The sequence below is a fragment of the Xiphias gladius genome, chromosome 1 (assembly GCF_016859285.1).
Source record: "Xiphias gladius isolate SHS-SW01 ecotype Sanya breed wild chromosome 1, ASM1685928v1, whole genome shotgun sequence".
In the NCBI taxonomy this organism is placed as follows: Eukaryota; Metazoa; Chordata; class Actinopteri; order Istiophoriformes; family Xiphiidae; genus Xiphias; species Xiphias gladius.
The window spans coordinates 33,003,885-33,023,680 of NC_053400.1; the positions used below are offsets into that span (position 1 = coordinate 33,003,885).

Genomic DNA, 19,796 nt, shown 5'->3' on the forward strand with positions numbered 1-19,796 from the left:
GCTCTGGTCCACGCTCTGTACCTGGTCCTGTACAAATAAACGTATGAACATCGCCTGGTGTAAAATATGCTCGACTGTTTTTTTGGTTTTCCCAGAGAAAGTGAGAAACGACCACTGTATACTAGCGTTGACGGTTCAAAGTACTCAACATTACCAACATTTTGGCAAATCCATATCTCACTGACTGACTGTAGACGAGAAGATCGAGACCACTCGCATTCAGGCCAAACTAACATCTCCTGGCTCTATAACTTCATACAGCGATGAGAGCGACATTAATCTTCTCCTCTAGCTCGCAGCAAGAAAGTGAATAAGCATATTTCTCAAAATCTTTGACCGTTCCTCTCCTCCCCTCACACATACCCATGTCGTAGACGTTCTTGGCGGGTGCTGTGGTGGTGGTGGTGGTGGTGGTGATGATGGCGGCGGAGCGGCAGTGCGCCATGTGTTCCCGGTGAGCCGGCGATTTCATCTCCACGTAGCTGCTCTCCGAGTGTTTACACAGACCGGGGGGGTCGTTGATGGTGGCGTACGGGTTTTCGCTGTTGAGGGAGCAGGTGCTGGACAGGGAGCCCTTCATGTAGTCTACGGAGAGAGTGAAGACGAGGAAAAACGCGGGGATCACTCAAAACGCTCTGCGACTGGCGGGAGTGTAAACCAACCACGAGAAAATGACAGCATTCGCCTCAGGGGTGACGCCTCACATCATTTAAGAGGATGCTCTTGACAGTCGCCGAGGGTCTGCCGGTGGTGCCTGGTGAAAATGCTGCTGTTGCCCACGAAACCCCATAATTCCAGTTTACACATTTCACTATCGATTAAAGGATGACACACCCCCCTGTTCCACAGCTCTACAAACCTCGAGTGTGTGAAACCCTTTCGAAACTAAAGATCCAAAGCTGCTTTTCCCTTTCCTGATGGAAGACTCACAACGTTTCCTGCAAAGTATGAATGAAACAGGCTCCCTGGTTATTGCATTAGTTACTATAGTGACCAGCTGCATTTCTGATAATAGGGACTGTCAGCAGGACTGGTTGTTGCGTAATAAGATGTCATGTGAGAAGTTTCCAGCTGTTGTGACTTTAACAGTGTGTGTGTGTGTGTGTGTGTGTGTGTGTGTGTGTGTGTGTGTGTGTGTTCATGGTGATGAATGATGTGTTTTTAATATATATTTAGTAGTTAACAATGGAGCTCTGTGGCACAGAGGAATAAGACATATTCAGCGACGGTTACTCTGATGGCACCGGTCAGTAGGATCAATGCATTGTTGGTTTTGGTCTTTTCACGACATTGGGCGAAAAATAGAAAAATACAGAACATCAGCAGACTTCTCCTTTAAGAAACATACATGTTAGAGCAACAACGCATCGCTGGACAGCAAAGGTTACACTGCAAGGCCAACATCGACATTCAAAAACAGTTCGGGATAAAAAACAAGACGGGCAATCTGCGAAGCTGCAGTTGAAGGAAATGCACATTAAGTGACAGGAAAACACACTCAGCATTCAGTTATAGTGCAGGAGAGACCCCCCCCCCCAGGGGGGGAGTTCTAGGAGTGACGAGGGGTCAGAGCGGGAGGATGACCTCAGCAGAGAGGGAAATGACACAGAGGAGAGGAGTCGGGTTTATCCTGCAGAGACACAGAAACACCAGTGAGCACAGGCCGACACCTTTCAACAGGATCAAATCCTTTACAAATCACACTTTGTCTCAACAAGGTCACTGAGCGTTCAGGGACAGACCTGGATCCGCCAGGCCTGAGCTTTTTCATGCGGCACCTCCGTCTCTTCCACGTGTGCCAAAGGTGGGTAAAATCCTCGTTTTTATCATTTTGTGCTGACGATTGTTGTGCAACAACGCAAAACAGTAACACGGCACCACCGCGGCCCGTTTCTTTACCCCCCCCCCCCGTTACTGTATGTAGCTCTGAGGTTGTTGGTATATTCTGTGTCAGCTTGGAGACTCTGATATTTAGACTGAAACATTTAAACCCGAGACTCCATGTTTTTAATGGCCGCTCGGTTCCATCAAATGAAAATATTCTAGATGTCCGTCCATCATGTTGTATATTTTATATTTCCCCCAGTCCAGTCTGAGATATTTGGTGTCTCTGTAAACTCCGGGATCTCTACTGGAATTGTGAACGGACATTCCCGTGTGAAAAGCGCCGTTACGTATTGCACCGTTTCCCTCTTTGCTTTGATGCTCGTGTTACTGTGCAGCTTAATATCACAGAGTGCGAAGCCCTTTGCTATTATGTTATCACCCTGCATCTTTTGGCAGTTCTGCAAGGTCAAATAACTGAGCACACACTGTCCGGTGCAGCCCAGCAAATACGGGATTTTTAGGGCAGATTCCAATATTTCAGAGTTTGAAAAAAAAGACTGGTAACAGAACAAATAACAATACACAGCCAACAGTCATTTCTTGATAAAGATCTCTTAAGGTGCTCCTCTAACATGTCTTTGACATATGATATATCATATTTGACCTGGTATATGATACATCCTAACGTGTTTCTGTGCTGATATTTCTCGTTACTTGTCACCTGATATATGCACCAGTACAAATAAAGCTTATACTGGCCCAGACGAGCTATCACTCCAGCTCCACTGTCCAGGAAATGTCTGGATATTGGCCTTTTTTTATCCAACCGTTTGCTGAAACCACATTCTATCCTGCACGTCGACCTGTATGAGGAAGGTAACCCCTCTAACCGCCAATTATTTGATCTGTTTCCAAATTTATTTTCTGGTCCCCCCTCCCGCGTCTATGATCATATGTGGTTGTGCTGTGTATATATTTTCCAATCAAACGTAATAAAAAAGAAAGAAATTTTCAGAGTTTTTCTTTTGGGTAAAATTCATCAGATTAGATACTAAACCCAACATTTGACGGTTTTACTGGATTTTCCATCTTGAGCAAAAACAGTGAAGCTGCCTTCTCTGGTCTAAAACATGTACCTTGCCAATGGACTTTATAGTAAGGTCCGCTACAGGTGCACAGCCAGTAGGTTGAGGTATTTCAGGTTTTGATAAACGAAGTGTATGAACGAGCAGAGACAGGAGAAAAACTGAGCACGACATCACGTCTTCCTCTGTTCAGCTGATAATCCACAGGCCACAGCTCCTGCAGACTTTGGGACCTACGGTACCGTGAGCCGTCACAGGTAATCAGAGTCTGTCTGTCGCGGAGCTCCCGCTGCAGCGTGGGCCGCGTCTCGTGTTACACGTCACACGTCTCATGGGACATGCAGCGATCCGCGTCCGGCCCGACTTTCAACACAGGGAAGTGCAACAGGAAGCGGAGGTTTCAAAATGCGAGAGAGAGGCAGCCATTGGCCGAGGGGAGTGTTTGGAGCAAGAGGATTGGCTGGGGGATGGGGGGATGGTGGGATGATGAGGTCACACGGGCCCAGTCCGCCCTCACACTCTACCTCTGTAGCGCGGCTCCAGGTGGTAGCTGTAGCGCCGATCAATGCAGTAGACACCTGCACGGAGACGAGATTGACAAGGTCACTGTAAATTAGCACTGAGATTAAAGGATAACTGCACAGTATTTCTGAAAAACGGTTACGAGGAGTTGATCTTATGTCCAGACACTTTTGATGCACTCGCTGTTGAATCCCTGTACGCGTTTGACATTTCCTGACTTTCTGGAAATTTCACAGGCTCTGAAACCCATTTTCTCATTCAGCTTTTTACTGTTAGCGCTGGGGTCTTATTGGAACACAGACATTTCCCCCAGGTAAGAACATGGGCTCATTTCACAGGAAAGATTTGCTGTGCCTTTGGCTACGCTGGAAGAAGGTGACGTCCCACACTTCTGCGCCCCAACCAGGAGTTGGCGAAATTCGAATGGAAACCTGCCGGACAGCCGTCGGGCCGTTTGCTGGCCTGGCTGCAGAGCCCATCTACGATGTGTTCAGCAACTCAAACAGGCCTGGTGTTGTGTGTTATCTGTCCACACGTCCAGCTACGTCGTGCCCACAAAAAAGGCAAAAAATGTGCACAGGTTGTTGTAAAGTCAACGGAGAGAGATAACAGCTCCTTTCATCTCTGTGTCAAACGCTACGCTGACGCTCCCAACGACCATTAACCTCCACGTCGCCTGAAAATGACATCAGAGGAAGCCACTTGCTACTCCTGATTGGTTGACACAAAACGAAATAACCCTGCGTCCGAAACCGAACTCAGCTACGGGAGAAGTGAGTTCCTCTCTTCAAATCTCAGGAATCAGTCAAAACTCATCAAACCACATCTGCACTGAAGCACATTAGCTGCATTTTGGAGCATTAAACATCAGATTAACAATATCTAAAGAGGCCTTTTTTTTTTTTTTAACACACGTTAACTTTGAAGCTTACATCTATTTTCTTCAGATTCGAAACCATATTTTCAGTGGTTTTAATTTTATTATAAAACATTCTATGGACAAACGTGGATTCAATCCAACTGCCTGACTGTAATCCTTCCTCTCAGCCTCTCAGGTCTATGGAGGATGCGTTTTCAAACCAGATCATAATTCAGGGCAACGGTAAAGGAACACTGAGACACATTTTGACGGTCCTGTGATGTTTCTGCCCGGTCCTCAGCTGATTGCTCAGTGGAGGCTGGTGTGCCAGGAATCTGAATTTGGATTTTGGATTTTAAAACTGCAGGGTGAGAATACAGCGTGTCCTATTGGAGGAGGAAGTGCAACTGGATGAGGATGCACAGCGAAAAGAAACGTGGTAGGAGATGTAGAAACTCAGACTGACCCAGCTCACTGAGGTTACAGTAGGCCCCCCACTCTGGAGCACTGTTCCTGTACTGCTTCTTTGTCTTCATCTGGAAAATACACAGAGACAGCTAAGACATGGGAAAACACACACTGAAAACATACATACAAATGACTAAATGCATTGCGCCCTGGGGAAATGGCGTTGTGGCAGCGGGATATAAAGATTTCATCCGAACGTGTAAACCAATGCGATGTTGAACGAGGAGGAGGAAGGGAGTCTTACTCATTTCATGGTGAAGGGGAGAAGTTTATAATTAAAAGACCTGTAAATCTGCCATTGACCATGATAACGGCGGCTAACTTAAGACTCAAAACATCTGTGTAAATCTCGAAACAATGGCTCCTTGGTTTCCTTGGCCCTTGACAACCGTCGCCGGCAGTTATTATCAGCTGTCGGTAGCTGGCTAATTAAGCTAACGTCAGCTTTGTGAGTTGGTTGAAAACCAGACCCGTTCAAAACAAGAAAATCCTGTAGAAAGGTCTTAAATGTGCAATTGCTGGCGACATACACGATGACACGATGGTTCACTGTTACCGGTATCCCTGCAAACTAATGATCCGTTAAATTAAATGCTTTAGACCGGCTTTGGAAGCAGCGTTAGTCAATGAAGTGCGATTACTACTGCAGGTACTAAACTAGAAAGCCGGACAATGGCAGCTCACATTAGCGCAGAAAAAACACCCGGTTGTATCTATTCCTTACTTTTGCTCCAGTGCATTTGATTTTTAAAAGGCTAAAAAAAAGACACCACCTCCCAAACTCTTTAAATGTTAGCTGACATTCTGCAGAGACTTAAATTAAAGTAAAAATAAACTGATCACGAACTTAAAGTAAAGGAAATAGTAAAGCCCCAGTTCAGCCAAACAGCTTTTCAAAGCTGTGAGCACCACAAACAAAGGTGCATTCACCTCCACTGTCTTGGCTTGGAGGTTAAAATCTCAGAGACACATTTCTTAAACCAAGGGCAAACAAAACCAAAACTAGCTCAGTGGCTAGATACCGCTGCTGCTAAATGAGACAATCTTTAAGGAGCATCTAAAATTTAAACCCAAATGTTTCCCGTTGGCTCAAAAGTCTGAAATATTAAATGTCTCTAAAGCTGCAACTGATATCGCATCGGCAAACTTCAGCATCCTGCAGCCCAAACGAGCAGTGGCTTGTCTCTGTGGAGAAACTGTGAGGGCAGGTCAGAAAAAGTCCAAGACCCACCTTGGTGGAGCCCCTCTTGTTCGGCTTGGCGTAGTGTGCGGCGTAGGTGCAGGGCCCCAGGGTGCGGTAGCTCGGGTTGGAGAAGCAGCGGCCTACAGAGGTGTCACTGGGAGAGGAATCTGCAGAGGAAAGCAGGCCCGTGCACTGCAGCCCTGCTGTCACCGTACCACATCAGCGCACGTTGTCACATCCCACCCCTCTACACATCACCAGAACACACCAGTGCGTGTGTGCGCAGACACACACACACGCACGCTAAAGCAAGTCGTTTAATCTTTGACAGTGACACTGTCGTCCAAAGCTGCAAATTAAAACGGAGGAACTCCAGCTGGAGCCGAGTGGAGGAACTCCAGCTACATTCATATTCTCATACAGTGCAGATCAGTGCTGAAATATTGGTTGAGACAGAATATTAATGAAGAATATTTGATATTCGATTAATCATTTAGGACATTTATCCAACACAATTTCGCTTGTTCCAGCGTTTTAAATGTGAGGATTTGCTGCTTTTCTCTGTTTTATCACTGCAGACTGAATATTGATTATGTCTGGGTTTTGGACGGTTGTTCAGGCAAAACAGTGAATTCAAAGGAGTTTGTATCTTTTTGCATTTTGCATTTTGCCTTCATCTGATGCACAGTACAGAGGCCGACATTTTGATGGACATACTTAACTATTATGTAGACTAAACGATTAATCGAAAAAATAATCAATCAAGATAATAATCGTTAGTTCCGGCCCTGGCTTAGGTTGTCCAATCTGCCTGGATGTATCAAGAAAGAAAGTACCTGGAGGAAAAAGGAAATCACCCACAGGCGAGGAAGTCTCACCTGAGAGGGAGTAGTCGGTGGAGTTGATGTGCAGGGCCGGTGTGTAGGTGACGTTCGGCACGTGATGGCCCTTCTCTCTCTGCCGATAGCGGAACCAGACCACCAGGCCGAGCATGGCCATGATGAGCAGCAGCAGGAAGATGATGCCCAGGACGGCACCAGCTGACTGCCGCTCTGACGCCAGCGCCGGGCTGATCTTGGTGTAGGGGTTCAGTTCCTCCATCATCAGCGCCGCTGCGGAACCAGGGACATTTTACATTAAGTCCAATGCTTTGACACGTCCATGACACCTGCAGCTAGAGCCTACATCAATCATTAATTTGGTTTCTAAAGGAAATTTTCAAAATAAAAGTCATCCCATGTCACCTTTCACTGCATTTCTAAGACTATTTTTGCTGTTGGCTCTCAGTATTTTGCCTTATGAAAATATTGTAAATATCAAAGACTTAGCAGAGGAGGACTTTGACTTTACTACATCACCACTGTAAGCACAGGTGTAAATGTGAGTCTAATAAGGTTTGGAACATTATGCATTTGTAAACACTATCATATCCCTGTTGAACTACACAATTTTAAACTAACCATCTAAGTTTGGCCGAGATTGTTAGACTCAGAGTTGCAAAGGTCAAAAGTTTTCAAATCCTACATTTAGTGGCCTTAAATAATATCTTTTATTAAATAAAGCACCTGCAATTTTCACGTTAATGTTCTTTTGAACCTTTTCGGAGCTCTGCTAGCTGCTTTGAAAACATCACATTTCAAAATGTTGATAGTCAGATGATTGGTACGGATGAAAAATGCAGCTAAGTGACCCACCTGTGCAGCATGTTTTTACTAACTTAATGTTATTTAAAGACTTAAATGTTAAATGACTGATTTTTTTGGCCACTTGGGGCAACAGAAAACAGAGGTAAACGCAGCATGAACATATCACCTTTTAAGTTGATATGTTGAACTTGTTATCAAACAGTTGCTTATTTACTCATCCAGCAGTTATAGAGCAAAATTATCACTCATCTGGATCTGATGTTTTTGTCACCTGATGAATACAGTCCAGTACCCCCCCCCCCCTTTTTTTAGCTCTGGTTTTGGTCTCCACCAGCTCCTGAGGGAAACATCTGGCTCTTTAGCCGCTAAATGCTCCACTGTGTTCACCATCTGTTCTCTGACTGTGTCTGTCTGCTGTTTGCTACTGAGCAGGTAGTGGACGGTGGCTTTTTAAGAGATTTTTTCTCAGGAAACAGCTGAAACAGCTATTTTAGATGCACAAGTATGAAAGCACATGCACACAGTACTAAAAAAATTATGATAAACGACAGAAGATCACTAAACTAATTTGCTAAAAAAAAATAATACAAAACCATAATGTTTCATACCATGAAAAAGTTCACACTAACAGCAAAACAAAGAACAAATAGTACAGAGATGCTAAGTCCATCAAATGATCAGAGAACTCTTAGTACCTTCATCTTATAGGAACACTTTCACTATCTTAGGCAGATTTTTGTATTCCAGTCTTCTCTAAAAAATGTATCTGCGTGTCCCCCTGTCATCTTATTTTTTATGATTCATCAGAAAGAAGCAGCCTCAGACTCTCTCATCCAGCTGTATTTTTCCTCTGCACAGAGCCATTAGCCCTCACCCTGGTCACAGCGGATGCCTTTGAAGCCGATGCTGCAGTAGCAGGTTCCTGTCACGTAGTCGCAGGTGGCGTTGTTCAAACACTCACACAGCTGCTGGCAGCCGTAGCCAAACGTCCCCGCAGGGCACTCTGGACACGGGAGCAGAGGGTTAATAAAGCTTAAAATCCTGCAGGTGCAAACACAAATATTACGGTTATCATGTGAAAACTCATAACCACAATTATGGGCAGATGTCTGATGTTTTAACTTTAGTTACAAGTTTGAATGTCCCTTTGTGGGTTTAATTTCAATTTGTGTTCACGACACTATTAAAATGCCTGCAAAATGGATATCACAATAACCCTAAATATTCAGACTTTTGATATATATTTTTTAAATGTATTGATACAAAATCAATACTACACACTGTTTTGTTTTGTAAAAACCTAATTGTAATGAAGCTAACCCTGCTACTTCCAGACTTTACCCACCACACACACTCCATTTCTCTCATGCAATTTGGGAAAGACCTTCAGATCTTCTGGAGCAAGATTTTTAAGTTGTTCTAAAGAGCAGAACAAAACCCCCTGGTGACGAAGATCTGAGCGTAGCTCAAAGTTTTGATATCTTTAAAACTTGCCTCTTCAGCCGAGCCTTTGACTGAAATGTTTTATGGTCATTAATTCATTTTGATGTTATTACTGTTTTCTTATTTTAAATGCTTAAATTGCATTTATCTTTTTATCGGCTTTTATCCAAGTTAGTGTTTTTATTATTTCATTTTCACGATTTATCACAGCACAGCCGTCGTCTTTAACTTATGTGTACGGTGACTTTGTCAGACGACGCCCGTGGTTGTAAAATCAGGATTTTAGCAGCAGAGCAGCAGCTTGGAAACGGCTTGGAAGTGACTGCTGGTTAACATGTCGTCTTAATGGGCCACGTTTCAGTCACTATTTACATACTTGTTCCTTTGTCTGACGACAGAAACAGAAAAACATGTAAATGGGAACAGCTTTATTGGGAATTCAGCTGCATTAAATTACTGTATATGTGAGCACAGAGAGTAGGAGAGAAGCAAACAGATGAAGGGCATCCAGCCACGTAGTAGGTTTTGACCTAGTCTTGTTTTTACTGTTTGTACTGTCTTATCGATCCCCTGTAAAGCGCTTGAATTTCACTTACCTGTATGAAAGGCGCTATACACATAAAGTTTGATTGATTGTACTTATCTGCCGTATTTGCTTTATTTGTGATTATTTGTTTCAACAACACAAGTTTTGGAGTTACTATTTATGTATAGTGTATAAACTGTACAGTACTTCTGTTTTTTTACTGTGTATGGTACAGTGTAATACATTGTCTGTAAAATCAATTGGGAACTTGTTAATGGTCAAAACAATTGAGACCGGAATGTCTCTCTCTCTCTAGTCCTGCAAATCAAAAACCTCACGAATCTAAGTACTTCCGATATAAATGTAAGAAAATCCAATATAGCCATAAAGCATCCCACTTATTTACTTGCAAATTTGCCAAAAATGGTCCCATACAGCCAGAGATATTAAAGAGATACCTACCAGAATATAAACAATACGAAAAATCTTTGACAGCAGACAAATTTAATATCATCTCACAGTATACAATGTCTTACTGCCCATCCCTATCAATACCGTGCATCTGTTTCTGTACTTCCTTTTGCTGCGGTGACACTAACCGAGGAACTTAAAACTCCCTGACTCCTTGTTGACCTCCAGCAGTCTAACTTCACACCTTGCTGCAGTGATGCACAGGCGTTCCCCAGGGAACATCACTGCTGCGTGTGGTTACAAGTGCCACAGAGCAACCACCTGGTCGGAGGTGAAACGGACTCTTTCATTTCCCGTTTAGCTCATCTCAATTTAAACCGAATCACATTAGGAGCTGTGACTAATGATCATTTCATTAAATCGGTTTTAATATGGTAATACGGTAAAATTGTAATTTTTATTATTTGTAATGATATAATTCTGTTATTATTACTCAACCCTCTTAAAAACAAAAACTTAAAAACACAAAAATGCACCGAGCTAAAAAACAAAGCTGTACTCTCCTCATCTTGTGGTTTCACTTGGCTGCGTATGCGCTGATGTACAACAGGAACACGAACACACTCACTGAGCTCACAGCTCTGTCCAATGAAGCCCGTCCGGCACGAACACTGTCCAGTGATGTGGTCACAGTCCGCCCCGTTCTGACAGCGGCACACCTCGGCACACTGAGAGCCGTAGAAACCTGTGGGGCAGCCTGGAGGGGAATACACAACAAGCGAATGTCCTTACAATGTCCCCGTCAAGTTTTCAATGTCTGAAAGAGGATAAAACTCCACTTTTCCTTTTTCTCCAAACTCAGGGTCTGAGAGATGATCCACCAATCTGGAAATGTGTTTGGAAGCATCTTTTCAGGGATTGGCTAATCGGTTCTGTCACAGTGGGAACAACACGGATCATCTCTGGACATTGAACCGAACCCAGTTTGCAACTCAGGCAGATTTAAATAAGCGCTCAGAGTACCCAAACACTCTCTGGAGCAGTTATTTGTCTTTTGTCCTTTTGTCCGTCAAGCATTTCTAAGAATCACTCCGACAAGTTCACACAAGTTGTCAGTGGAACCCTGGCGCTGAGTAAACACCCCGACCGAGACCCCCTGAAAGGAGGGTCCACTTCAGTCCACTTCAGCGTGGTTCGTTTGTGGCGTGAAAGCAAAACATCACAACATTACCTGCCACATTATTTTTAGAACAGTAGATATGTGAATTTAGCACATTGTGATGGTGTCAAGAAAGTCATTTACAGACTTTTACAAGCAACGCGTAGCCTACACCGATCAACCACAATGTTAAAACCGGTAACTGGTTTTAACATTGTGGTTGATCGGTGAATATATATATATATATATATGTGTCTTTTCGTCACTATTTATTACAGTCCAGGTTCATAATGCTCAGTTAGTGTTAGGTGAGCTGTGTGTGACACCAGAGCGCATAAGTAAACACATCAGGTTCAGTAACAGACGTGAGGAGACCATGTGGCGCTGATGATGCACGATAGGAGAAAACCAAATCTCCAAACAACGAATCTCCTGACTTCATATTTACTCCTCTTGGTTTGGTTGTAAGAAGTCAGTGTGGACATGAACCGGACCAAGAAGAAGAGGACACAATGGGTCATTTGTTTCCTTGGTCTGGACCAGCCGGAAAGAATCTAAAGCCGGCTTTATGCGACATGAGCATTAATAGATAAAGCATTGAAAATTTGACTTAATAGGAGACTCTTTTGCTTCCTGAAATGAGGATTCGTACATGGACACCAAGAAGCTGCAGTAGTCAAATGGTGCCGGGTCTCAAACGGAAGGAGGATGCACGGTGGGAAGGAATATTTTCAGTGACGTAGTTTCAGTATCTGCCACCAGATGGAAGTGTAGGTATGAAGTATTCAAAGCAGGGGACCTCGGTAACTCCACCGCAAAAAGTGAGACTGCATCGAGCTCTCACAGCAGCCAGACAGTGTATCACTGTCTCCCTTATGATGTCTGTGTGTGTGTGTGTGTGTGTGTGTGTGTGTGTGTGTGTGTGTGTCAGACCCACGCTGAGTACAGTAGAGTCCCGTCCATCCCGGGCTGCAGTTACACTCTCCGTCTGTAGCGCTGCACTGGGCTCCGTTGTGACAGTTGCATGTGTGGATGCAGTCCGGGCCCCAGGAGCCCTGAGTACATGCTGTCGGTAACACACAAAATAACACGCACACAGTCAGAGAAAGTCAGAGAAAGAGGAACACACACACACACACACACACACACACACACACAATCTCTTCCCAAACACACTAACACCCGTCATTAGCCTGAGGACCGGACGTGACACTGATCTGGACAGTCTGTGCCTTCATTAGCCTCACAAGTGAGTGATTGTGGTAGCTCGGTTTAATGTTAGATAGATAATTGATGTCAGAGACGATGGAGCGTTTGCCTTTAGACCCCCCCCCGTCGTCTCTGTCTGGTCTCCGACTGCTCGATAAGTGCTGAGGTGAGAAAGAGAACAAAGCGAGCGGGCGTGTGAAAGAGGGAGGGAGATTATTTGTTGCGTCTTACGTTTGGAGCAGTCCTCGCCGATCCATCCGGGGTAGCACTGACAGGAGCCGTCGATGGGATTACAGGTGCCGTTGTTGGTGCACACGCACGTCTCGGCGCAGGCCTTGCCGTACTTTCCGCCGGGACACACTGCGGGGGAAGCACGCACGCACAGTCAGTCACCTAGCACGACTTCATTATAACGACCCACAAATATAAACAGCTGTAAGAGATCGAATAGAAATATCAGGTCAAAACAATATTCTGTGTACAATGAAAATCTGTTTTACATTTTCAGGCAACACGACCAGGACAAGATTAAGATCGTCTACCCACAAGTGTTTTTTGGTACATTTTTATGCCTTTATTAGAGAATCGGCCAGGAAAGAGACGGAAGGAAATGAAGGGAAAGAGATGCTGATTGACATGCAACAAACGTCCCTGGCTGGATTCAAATTAAGGATGCTGTGGCTCATGATCAGCGCCTTAACCCCTAAATCACAGGGGCGCCGTGTTCGCTCACATTTTTCATGAATTTCATGAATTCAAGGACATAAAATAATTAGTTTTTATTCCTGTGACATCTCAAATATTTGGCCCATCCAAGATGAGATTACAAGACACCGCTGCTCTTTACCGAAACAGACAAAGTACGTCATTCACACTAATGGATAGAAGGAGCATCATCGGCAGACATTATTCACACCGACACAAAATAAACTCTGTAAAACATTACAATTTCTTCTGAATGATATTTTTTGGCTCATAAAACATAATGAAATGCTGATGGAGAGTAAAGCATCAGTGGTCAGCGGTGGAAGAAAAGCGTTAGGCAACAAGGCAGTGTCATAGTCCTGATTAGCTATTTATAAAATCAGTGCATTGCCAAATTTTTAATGTGGTATAACATGGAGGGCGTGTAGTATCAAACATCTCTCCTCCTTTCAAAGGGTTTTTTTAATTGAATGTCAATGAGGAACAAAGCTGATTAACATAAACAAGAGTTGTATTTTCCTTTTTAACTCAACTTCAGCACTGCAGATGAAAATCGGTCTTTTGGAGCAAATCTTGTGGGAAAATGGGAAAATGCTTAAGTTGTCGTTCAGAGCGTTCACTTAAAACTTTTAAGACAAGGTCCGACAAGACTCATTTCTAAGCTTATCATTCTAAAACACGGAGGAGCGAGGCAGGGGCATGTGACAATGTTCGTCTTGTTTTGGAAACATGGGGACAATATACTGTGCTGCTCTGAACTAGGGTATAAGCCTTGTCATACCAGCTGGGAGAAGGATGCTAAGCAATTATTGGCATCAATATTCTCGATGTGAAGTTTTCATTTGAGCTTATTTGACTCAAATATTTTACAGTCACTACAAAGTAGAGAAATTAATGCCAATGATGTGTGATTTTTGTAATTCAATTTCCTTTTTTAGAACTGTAAGCGCAGGGTGGGAAAGACGAGAAGGACAGAAAACTTCTAACAGAAATATTACGGAGAGTAAAGCAGGCAAATATTTTTGGAATAAAAATGCTGTAAGTAGAACAGGTTAAAAGAAAACTGCAGAAAAGTGGAAAATCGGATTCAGGGGGAATTCAAATCTCTCTTCAGTCAACAGAGAGCGTTCCTCATCTGATCCGGGCATAAGGAGGATTCATCCACTGTGACTTTCTCTTCCAGTGTCACATTAGAAACTCACGTTAATCACTATTATCCTCGATTTGTACTAATCTTTAATTTGATGAGTAATTAGTTACAATTTCATAGGTTTTTTTTGTTTACGTTCTGCTCTGAAACACGCCAGCTCACATCAAACCGTTTGAAATTAATCATCAGTGCTGACCGTTTCTGATTCGATAAGCTCAGGTCGAGAAAAAAGGACGAGGTGTTCAGCGAGAAATAAACAAAAAATAAATCAGTTCATAGTTTGTCATCCAGAGCGGCTAAAAGGGCTGGAAGAAGACGCTTTCTACAAATGTAGTTTGTTTTCCAGTTAATCGTTTTAGGGAAATGCACATCCTGTTGCTTGAGGATGTGATATTTCCTCTTTTTTTATATCCAGATTTCCCCAAATGTAGTTACACTGATAAAGTACTGAGACAGATACTGTGGTGTCTGACAGGGCCTGATAATATATTATCGTGCTCTGGGGTTTTTTGATTATTGCCAATTAACACGAGATGGCATGCTGCTACTTCTGTGTGTAATATTTCAATGAAGTGTTCAGTTTTATCTGTAATTTGTGAGTTTATTAAGTTAAAAAAAGTGCTTATAATACTTCATAAACAGAATCTCCAGCATTAATCCTTGGGTAGAACAAAAAATGAAAGAAAAAAAAAGAAAAAGAAAGAAGTGAGGCTGAACCATCATATTACATTTTAAAGAGTAAAAGTTAAAAATTTAACTTAACCTTACCTCATGATGCCAAACTTTAAAACGTTTAATGAGTACTTCCATTGCATAATTAGAACAGTGCACAATAAAAGAAACAGTGTGCGCTTGCAGTCATCTTCATAAAACATTACAGCCATATTACAATTTTATGAATGTGTGCCATTTCTTCCTAATGTTAATGTTTAGACAGAAGTTGGAGAAGATATATACATTATATATGCATGAGCTGTGTAGATACTCATTATTTTTACATTACTCTCCTACACTGATTCGCATTTTACTACATTTTCCACCTGTTACATAAAATGTATGGTCTTTATTAAAAAGTTCTGCCTGTCTATGCTTTTAATAGCCATTAATCTGGCCTGCATGTTATTTCAGTAGAAGAATAAAACCCAGCAGGGGATTCTTTACTGTGAATATAACTGCAATAAAGATCCTTATGAATGCTTTGATGAAAGCTTTGATGAAGTCCCCTCCACTTACTTACGTAACAGTTACCAATGTGTGACCAGTGTCTGTAAAGCTGGGATCAAAGTAATAGTCTGTACGTTCAGGACATGTGACTCAAACCAGGAGAAGTTAGCAAAAATAATTAGCAGGAGAGGGACAGCGCTGTCGCTCCCCGATGATCTCCCCTTAACTTAGCACACAATTCACTGTTTGCGACTCTGCGCTGAGGTCACTCAGTCCTTTGGTCCCGACTGGACGAGATCTTTCATGAAACTCGGCTCAGACATTCACGGCCCTCAGAGGATGAATCATAACAACGTTGGAGATACTTTGACTTTTACTCTAGAGCCACCAACAGGTCACAAAATGTCCGCCTGTACACGGATGTTTAAGTCATCACTGAACACCTCGAAAAAATCAGCAGCATCAGCTCCGATGTGAGCCTAGTGCTAACATAGCATGCTAATATGCTAACACGAGCGTACAGACATGCTCACGTACTCGACGTTAGCACGGCTGCTCAACATCAGCAGTATACTTGAGCATTGTACTGTGCTGGAAATCTGAGGGCATCGGGACAGCTGAGTCTGATGAAGTGCAGCTGGAGGTGCTGGATGTTAAACCTGAGCCTGACAAAGTACGGCTTAGACCAGCGGTTCACAAGCTGCGGGTCGGGACCCCCTTAACACTTACTCACAACCCCTTAAGACTAATCTAAGGCGTCATGAGATGATTAATAGCAAAAGAGAGCAGAAAAAAAAACTCCCTCCCCAACAAAGTTAGCAGGATCTCTTGTGACTCTCCCCCAATCTTTGCTTTTTTCTTGTGAATTATGAGATAATTTAACATCTAAAAAAATACAAGGAAATAGAATCTTTCTGTGGTTGACGACTGGGTGTCGCAGGCAGACACTGCTTTTTCGTAAGGGCTCCCGGGCTAAAGACGGTTTTGGTGAAGTGGCCTCAGTTTGAACAGCAGGTCATGTGACACAGATTGGCCCACACGTGATCATCATCGAAGAAACAGTTCATTAATTCTTTGAGCATCAGAAAAAAAACTCTTTGTGTTACCAGACTCTGAGCCACGAGCGAATATCAGAGAAAGTCTTTAACGCTTTTGATCTATTGGCCCGAAAATGTGGAAGTGTCAGGAAGCTTGAAAAAGATTTTAAGCCCGATGTGCCTGATGCGTTGCCTTCATTGGACAGAATGGGGAACCATCATGGAACATGGTAACCAGCTCTCTACATGCCGTACGTCCGCGGTCGAGCCAAGTCAAGCAAATTTTTCACCCATTCATCAGCTTTACTTTCTGCTATGTAAAATCTCCTGCAGCCTCACAGGTTTGCTGGCGCAGCCACAGACATTTCGTCACAGAACAGGTGTGAGTGAGTGTAGGACGGGCCGTGTGTCACGGTAGAAGCTGTGGTGAAATGAGAAAATGATTTCGACAGTAGCTCCACATTATCAGGCTACGGTCACGAGCGAAGCAGCACTGAGATGCGTCACTGTTTAAACTCTAAGTAGAAATAAAGTAGTTCAGGGCACCTTCTCGCGTGTTTCTGTTCATCCAGGCCTGGTCTGAAACTACAATTTGAACTGTAATATAAATACGGAACACTCAAACAAAAAACCTCCAAAAGTGATTAAATATTTATAAAGAACAGTGGAAGGGGAATGTCTGGACTAAACTGAAGTTCGGTACGTTACCACTGGCAACTGAAGCCGGCAGATGCCCTTGGGAACAGCGTTTGTGTGTTTCTGGTGTCGCTGAGGATGAATTTCGTTCTGTGAAGCCCAAACAGTTAACCATTCAAAATTCAAACCAGGAATCCGGATTTTGTTTCGGTCGTCTGAGAGTCAAATGTTGGCTTTTTCCACTTTGGTTTTGGCGAGATTTAAATGAAGTGCACGGCAGCTAAGACAGTGATTCCTTCATAACGGGACGGGACGTTTCTGTTATGTAAATTTTACACCTTGGACAGTTCCCGCTTGAAGAAGAAATTGGATTTCTCCATTAAAGCGGCGGGAACCTGTTTTGTCTCATTAACAATTAACTCTTACACACACATTGAATTGTTTGCTTCTGAGACGCAACAGACCCCTTAAGAGTTTACCAGTCAATAACATCATTACCTCGTACAAAACAGGGACGGAGCAGGACTGGCTCTCCAGGCAGTTGAAAGCCCCTGTGCCGAACATCCGATTTATCAAGGCCCACCCAGTTATCTATAGGTCTGCTCAAAGATGCAGCGGCCAGCAGAATGGCTAATGTAGGACAGGGCGTAACTAAGGCCATTTTCATGTTTAATGATGATGAATATTTCACGGCACACTCCTCCGCTGTCTCTATTTAAAATTCGACTTGGCAACGAACCCTTGGGCCAACTGCCTTCATAAGAGAATTAACACCTGTTTAACCTGCCGAGGAGCTGAACCGTACTGAAATACTGATGTACGGGAGGAACTGACTGAAGGATAATTCAGATAAAATGAAGAGGTGGGAGAAGTTTTACCAAGGAGCACAGAGTAAGCTTTAGGTTTACAGCTTTTTTCTTTGCCGTCATTTTGTAAACGAAACGTAGACAATCAAGGACTTTGCCTTCGGTGCACGGCTTCACTTCTAACAACCTAAAAGTTTATTAGAGATGTCAGCGTTCACCAAAAAGATTATGTAAATGAAGATGGCGAGAGGTCGATTGCAAAGTTGAAACTGAATACGAGCTGTGTTCGGTCGTGTTCCCAAATAACGTGGCTGGTGGTTAGAGAACAGAGCTCCCCGAGGCTGTGAAAACCCTGAGCAGTCAGGATGAGTGTGAATATCTGACGGCGATTCTAAAATAACAAAAAGGATGTGACTCATGTGAGTCTTGAGCGCACACTCTCTGGGACTTCAGGAGTTCGACCAGTCGATCAAGTTAAAAAAGACCAAACTCAAAGACCGAGATTGTATCGGTTTCTGTCTGGAGCGCTTGCTCACACGTAGCAGACAAGACAAGTCATTTCAGTAAGACTGGGACGTGAATACAGAATGTGTACAGGCAGGATAGGTGGCATAAAGGCTCCGATCTCATCACTCCCCGCAATGCTGATGATAACTTGCACCTCAGACAAGGCAAGGCCCCTATACGCTGTGTGATAACAGCGATCTCGCACTTTCTTTTCATGTCACACTGTGAGAGACGGGTCGAGAAACACTGTATCTCGGTCACAATCTGTGTCAGACTGCACTGTATCAGGTGTGAGGCATGTCAGATTGGGACATGTCTGGCCAATCCCAGCACTTTGGTGTCATTAGAACAAAAAAAATGATAAATTTAAAAAAGAAAAAAAAAGGAAATTGGAGACACGTCATCTGCTTCAAGGACGGTTTATGGCCCACGTGGACAGTATCTAGGACTTATCTAAGACCACCGCTCTGGATTGTTGACCAAAGATTTCACCACACCTTTTTCCACAGTTGTCAACTCCAGACTCAAGAGCAAACAGTACTTTTCATGTCCACATAGCCACGAGGGTCTGGCTGATATACACCTTGCCATGCGCCCCTGTCTGAGGTGGGCTGTGCCACCAAACGTGGGAACACGCCCGCCTACTCAGACACCTGACCCGGTACCAACAGAGCCGCGTGCGCCTCAGTTTCTGAGCGTGTCCGCACTACAGGTGGATGCTGGGGCGGAGACGGGGCTTATCGAAAAGCGTACCAACAGCAGGAGTAGCAGCAGGAGTTTGCAGTTAGTGGCCGTTAGCGGGCGTGGCAGAGCAAAGACAGCTTTAAAGCCCCAATGCAAAGGGTGCGTTGAATGTAAGGTGTAGGGAGTACAATGTGTTGTGTCTGTAAGTCTGCATGATGGGCGTAGTTGAGGGAGAGAGACAGAGAGAGAGAGAGAGAGAGAGAGAGAGAGAGATTGTTGAAAGGGGCATTCCACGGATTTTACACATGAAGATCCGTTTACTCGTCAGAACGAGCACGACTCAGCAGGTGAAAACGGTTGAATAATGTCTGCTGCGGTTCTCGAGGAGGTGGTGTTATCAGGATTGTCCCGGCTTAGTCCTGGAGACTACAAAGGAATGAGGGGTGGGAGATTGAAAGACATGGGCGTTCTCCAGGCAGGGAGGGTCTCGTGAAAAACGTTAGTGGTTGCGTTATGGAAAGTGTAGGATCCAGGGTTTTTGGAGCTTTGACCCAAACAAGGGACTAAAAATCTGGATCTCTTTGTCACTGCTACTTCAAGTTTGACCTTTTTTTTTTTTCCTTTTTTACCTGCCTCTCAAGTTTCTCCGCTGTCGGACGGAGATGGTTTTTTTATTGACTGTATTTGTACACCATGAAACCACCTTTTCACACTGCTCCCTTCAGTTCAATTTCTGCATACTGTGAGCATTTTTTTTATTTTCAGAGTA

The 19,796-nt window shown here is 43.7% G+C and overlaps 1 protein-coding gene across 1 annotated transcript in view; it reads right to left on the reverse strand.

The window, feature by feature from the left end:
* Positions 1-19,796, reverse strand: part of LOC120797481 (multiple epidermal growth factor-like domains protein 11) — a 132,074-nt gene that overhangs the window by 2,310 nt on the left and 109,968 nt on the right. The window contains exons 17-25 of the mRNA XM_040141214.1: positions 12,570-12,698; positions 12,067-12,195; positions 10,599-10,727; positions 8,465-8,593; positions 6,823-7,056; positions 5,993-6,144; positions 4,760-4,829; positions 3,437-3,490; positions 364-585 (exon numbers count right to left, since the gene is read on the reverse strand). Coding sequence (XP_039997148.1) covers positions 364-585; positions 3,437-3,490; positions 4,760-4,829; positions 5,993-6,144; positions 6,823-7,056; positions 8,465-8,593; positions 10,599-10,727; positions 12,067-12,195; positions 12,570-12,698 — 1,248 coding nt within the window. The remainder of the gene's footprint in view (positions 1-363; positions 586-3,436; positions 3,491-4,759; positions 4,830-5,992; positions 6,145-6,822; positions 7,057-8,464; positions 8,594-10,598; positions 10,728-12,066; positions 12,196-12,569; positions 12,699-19,796) is intronic.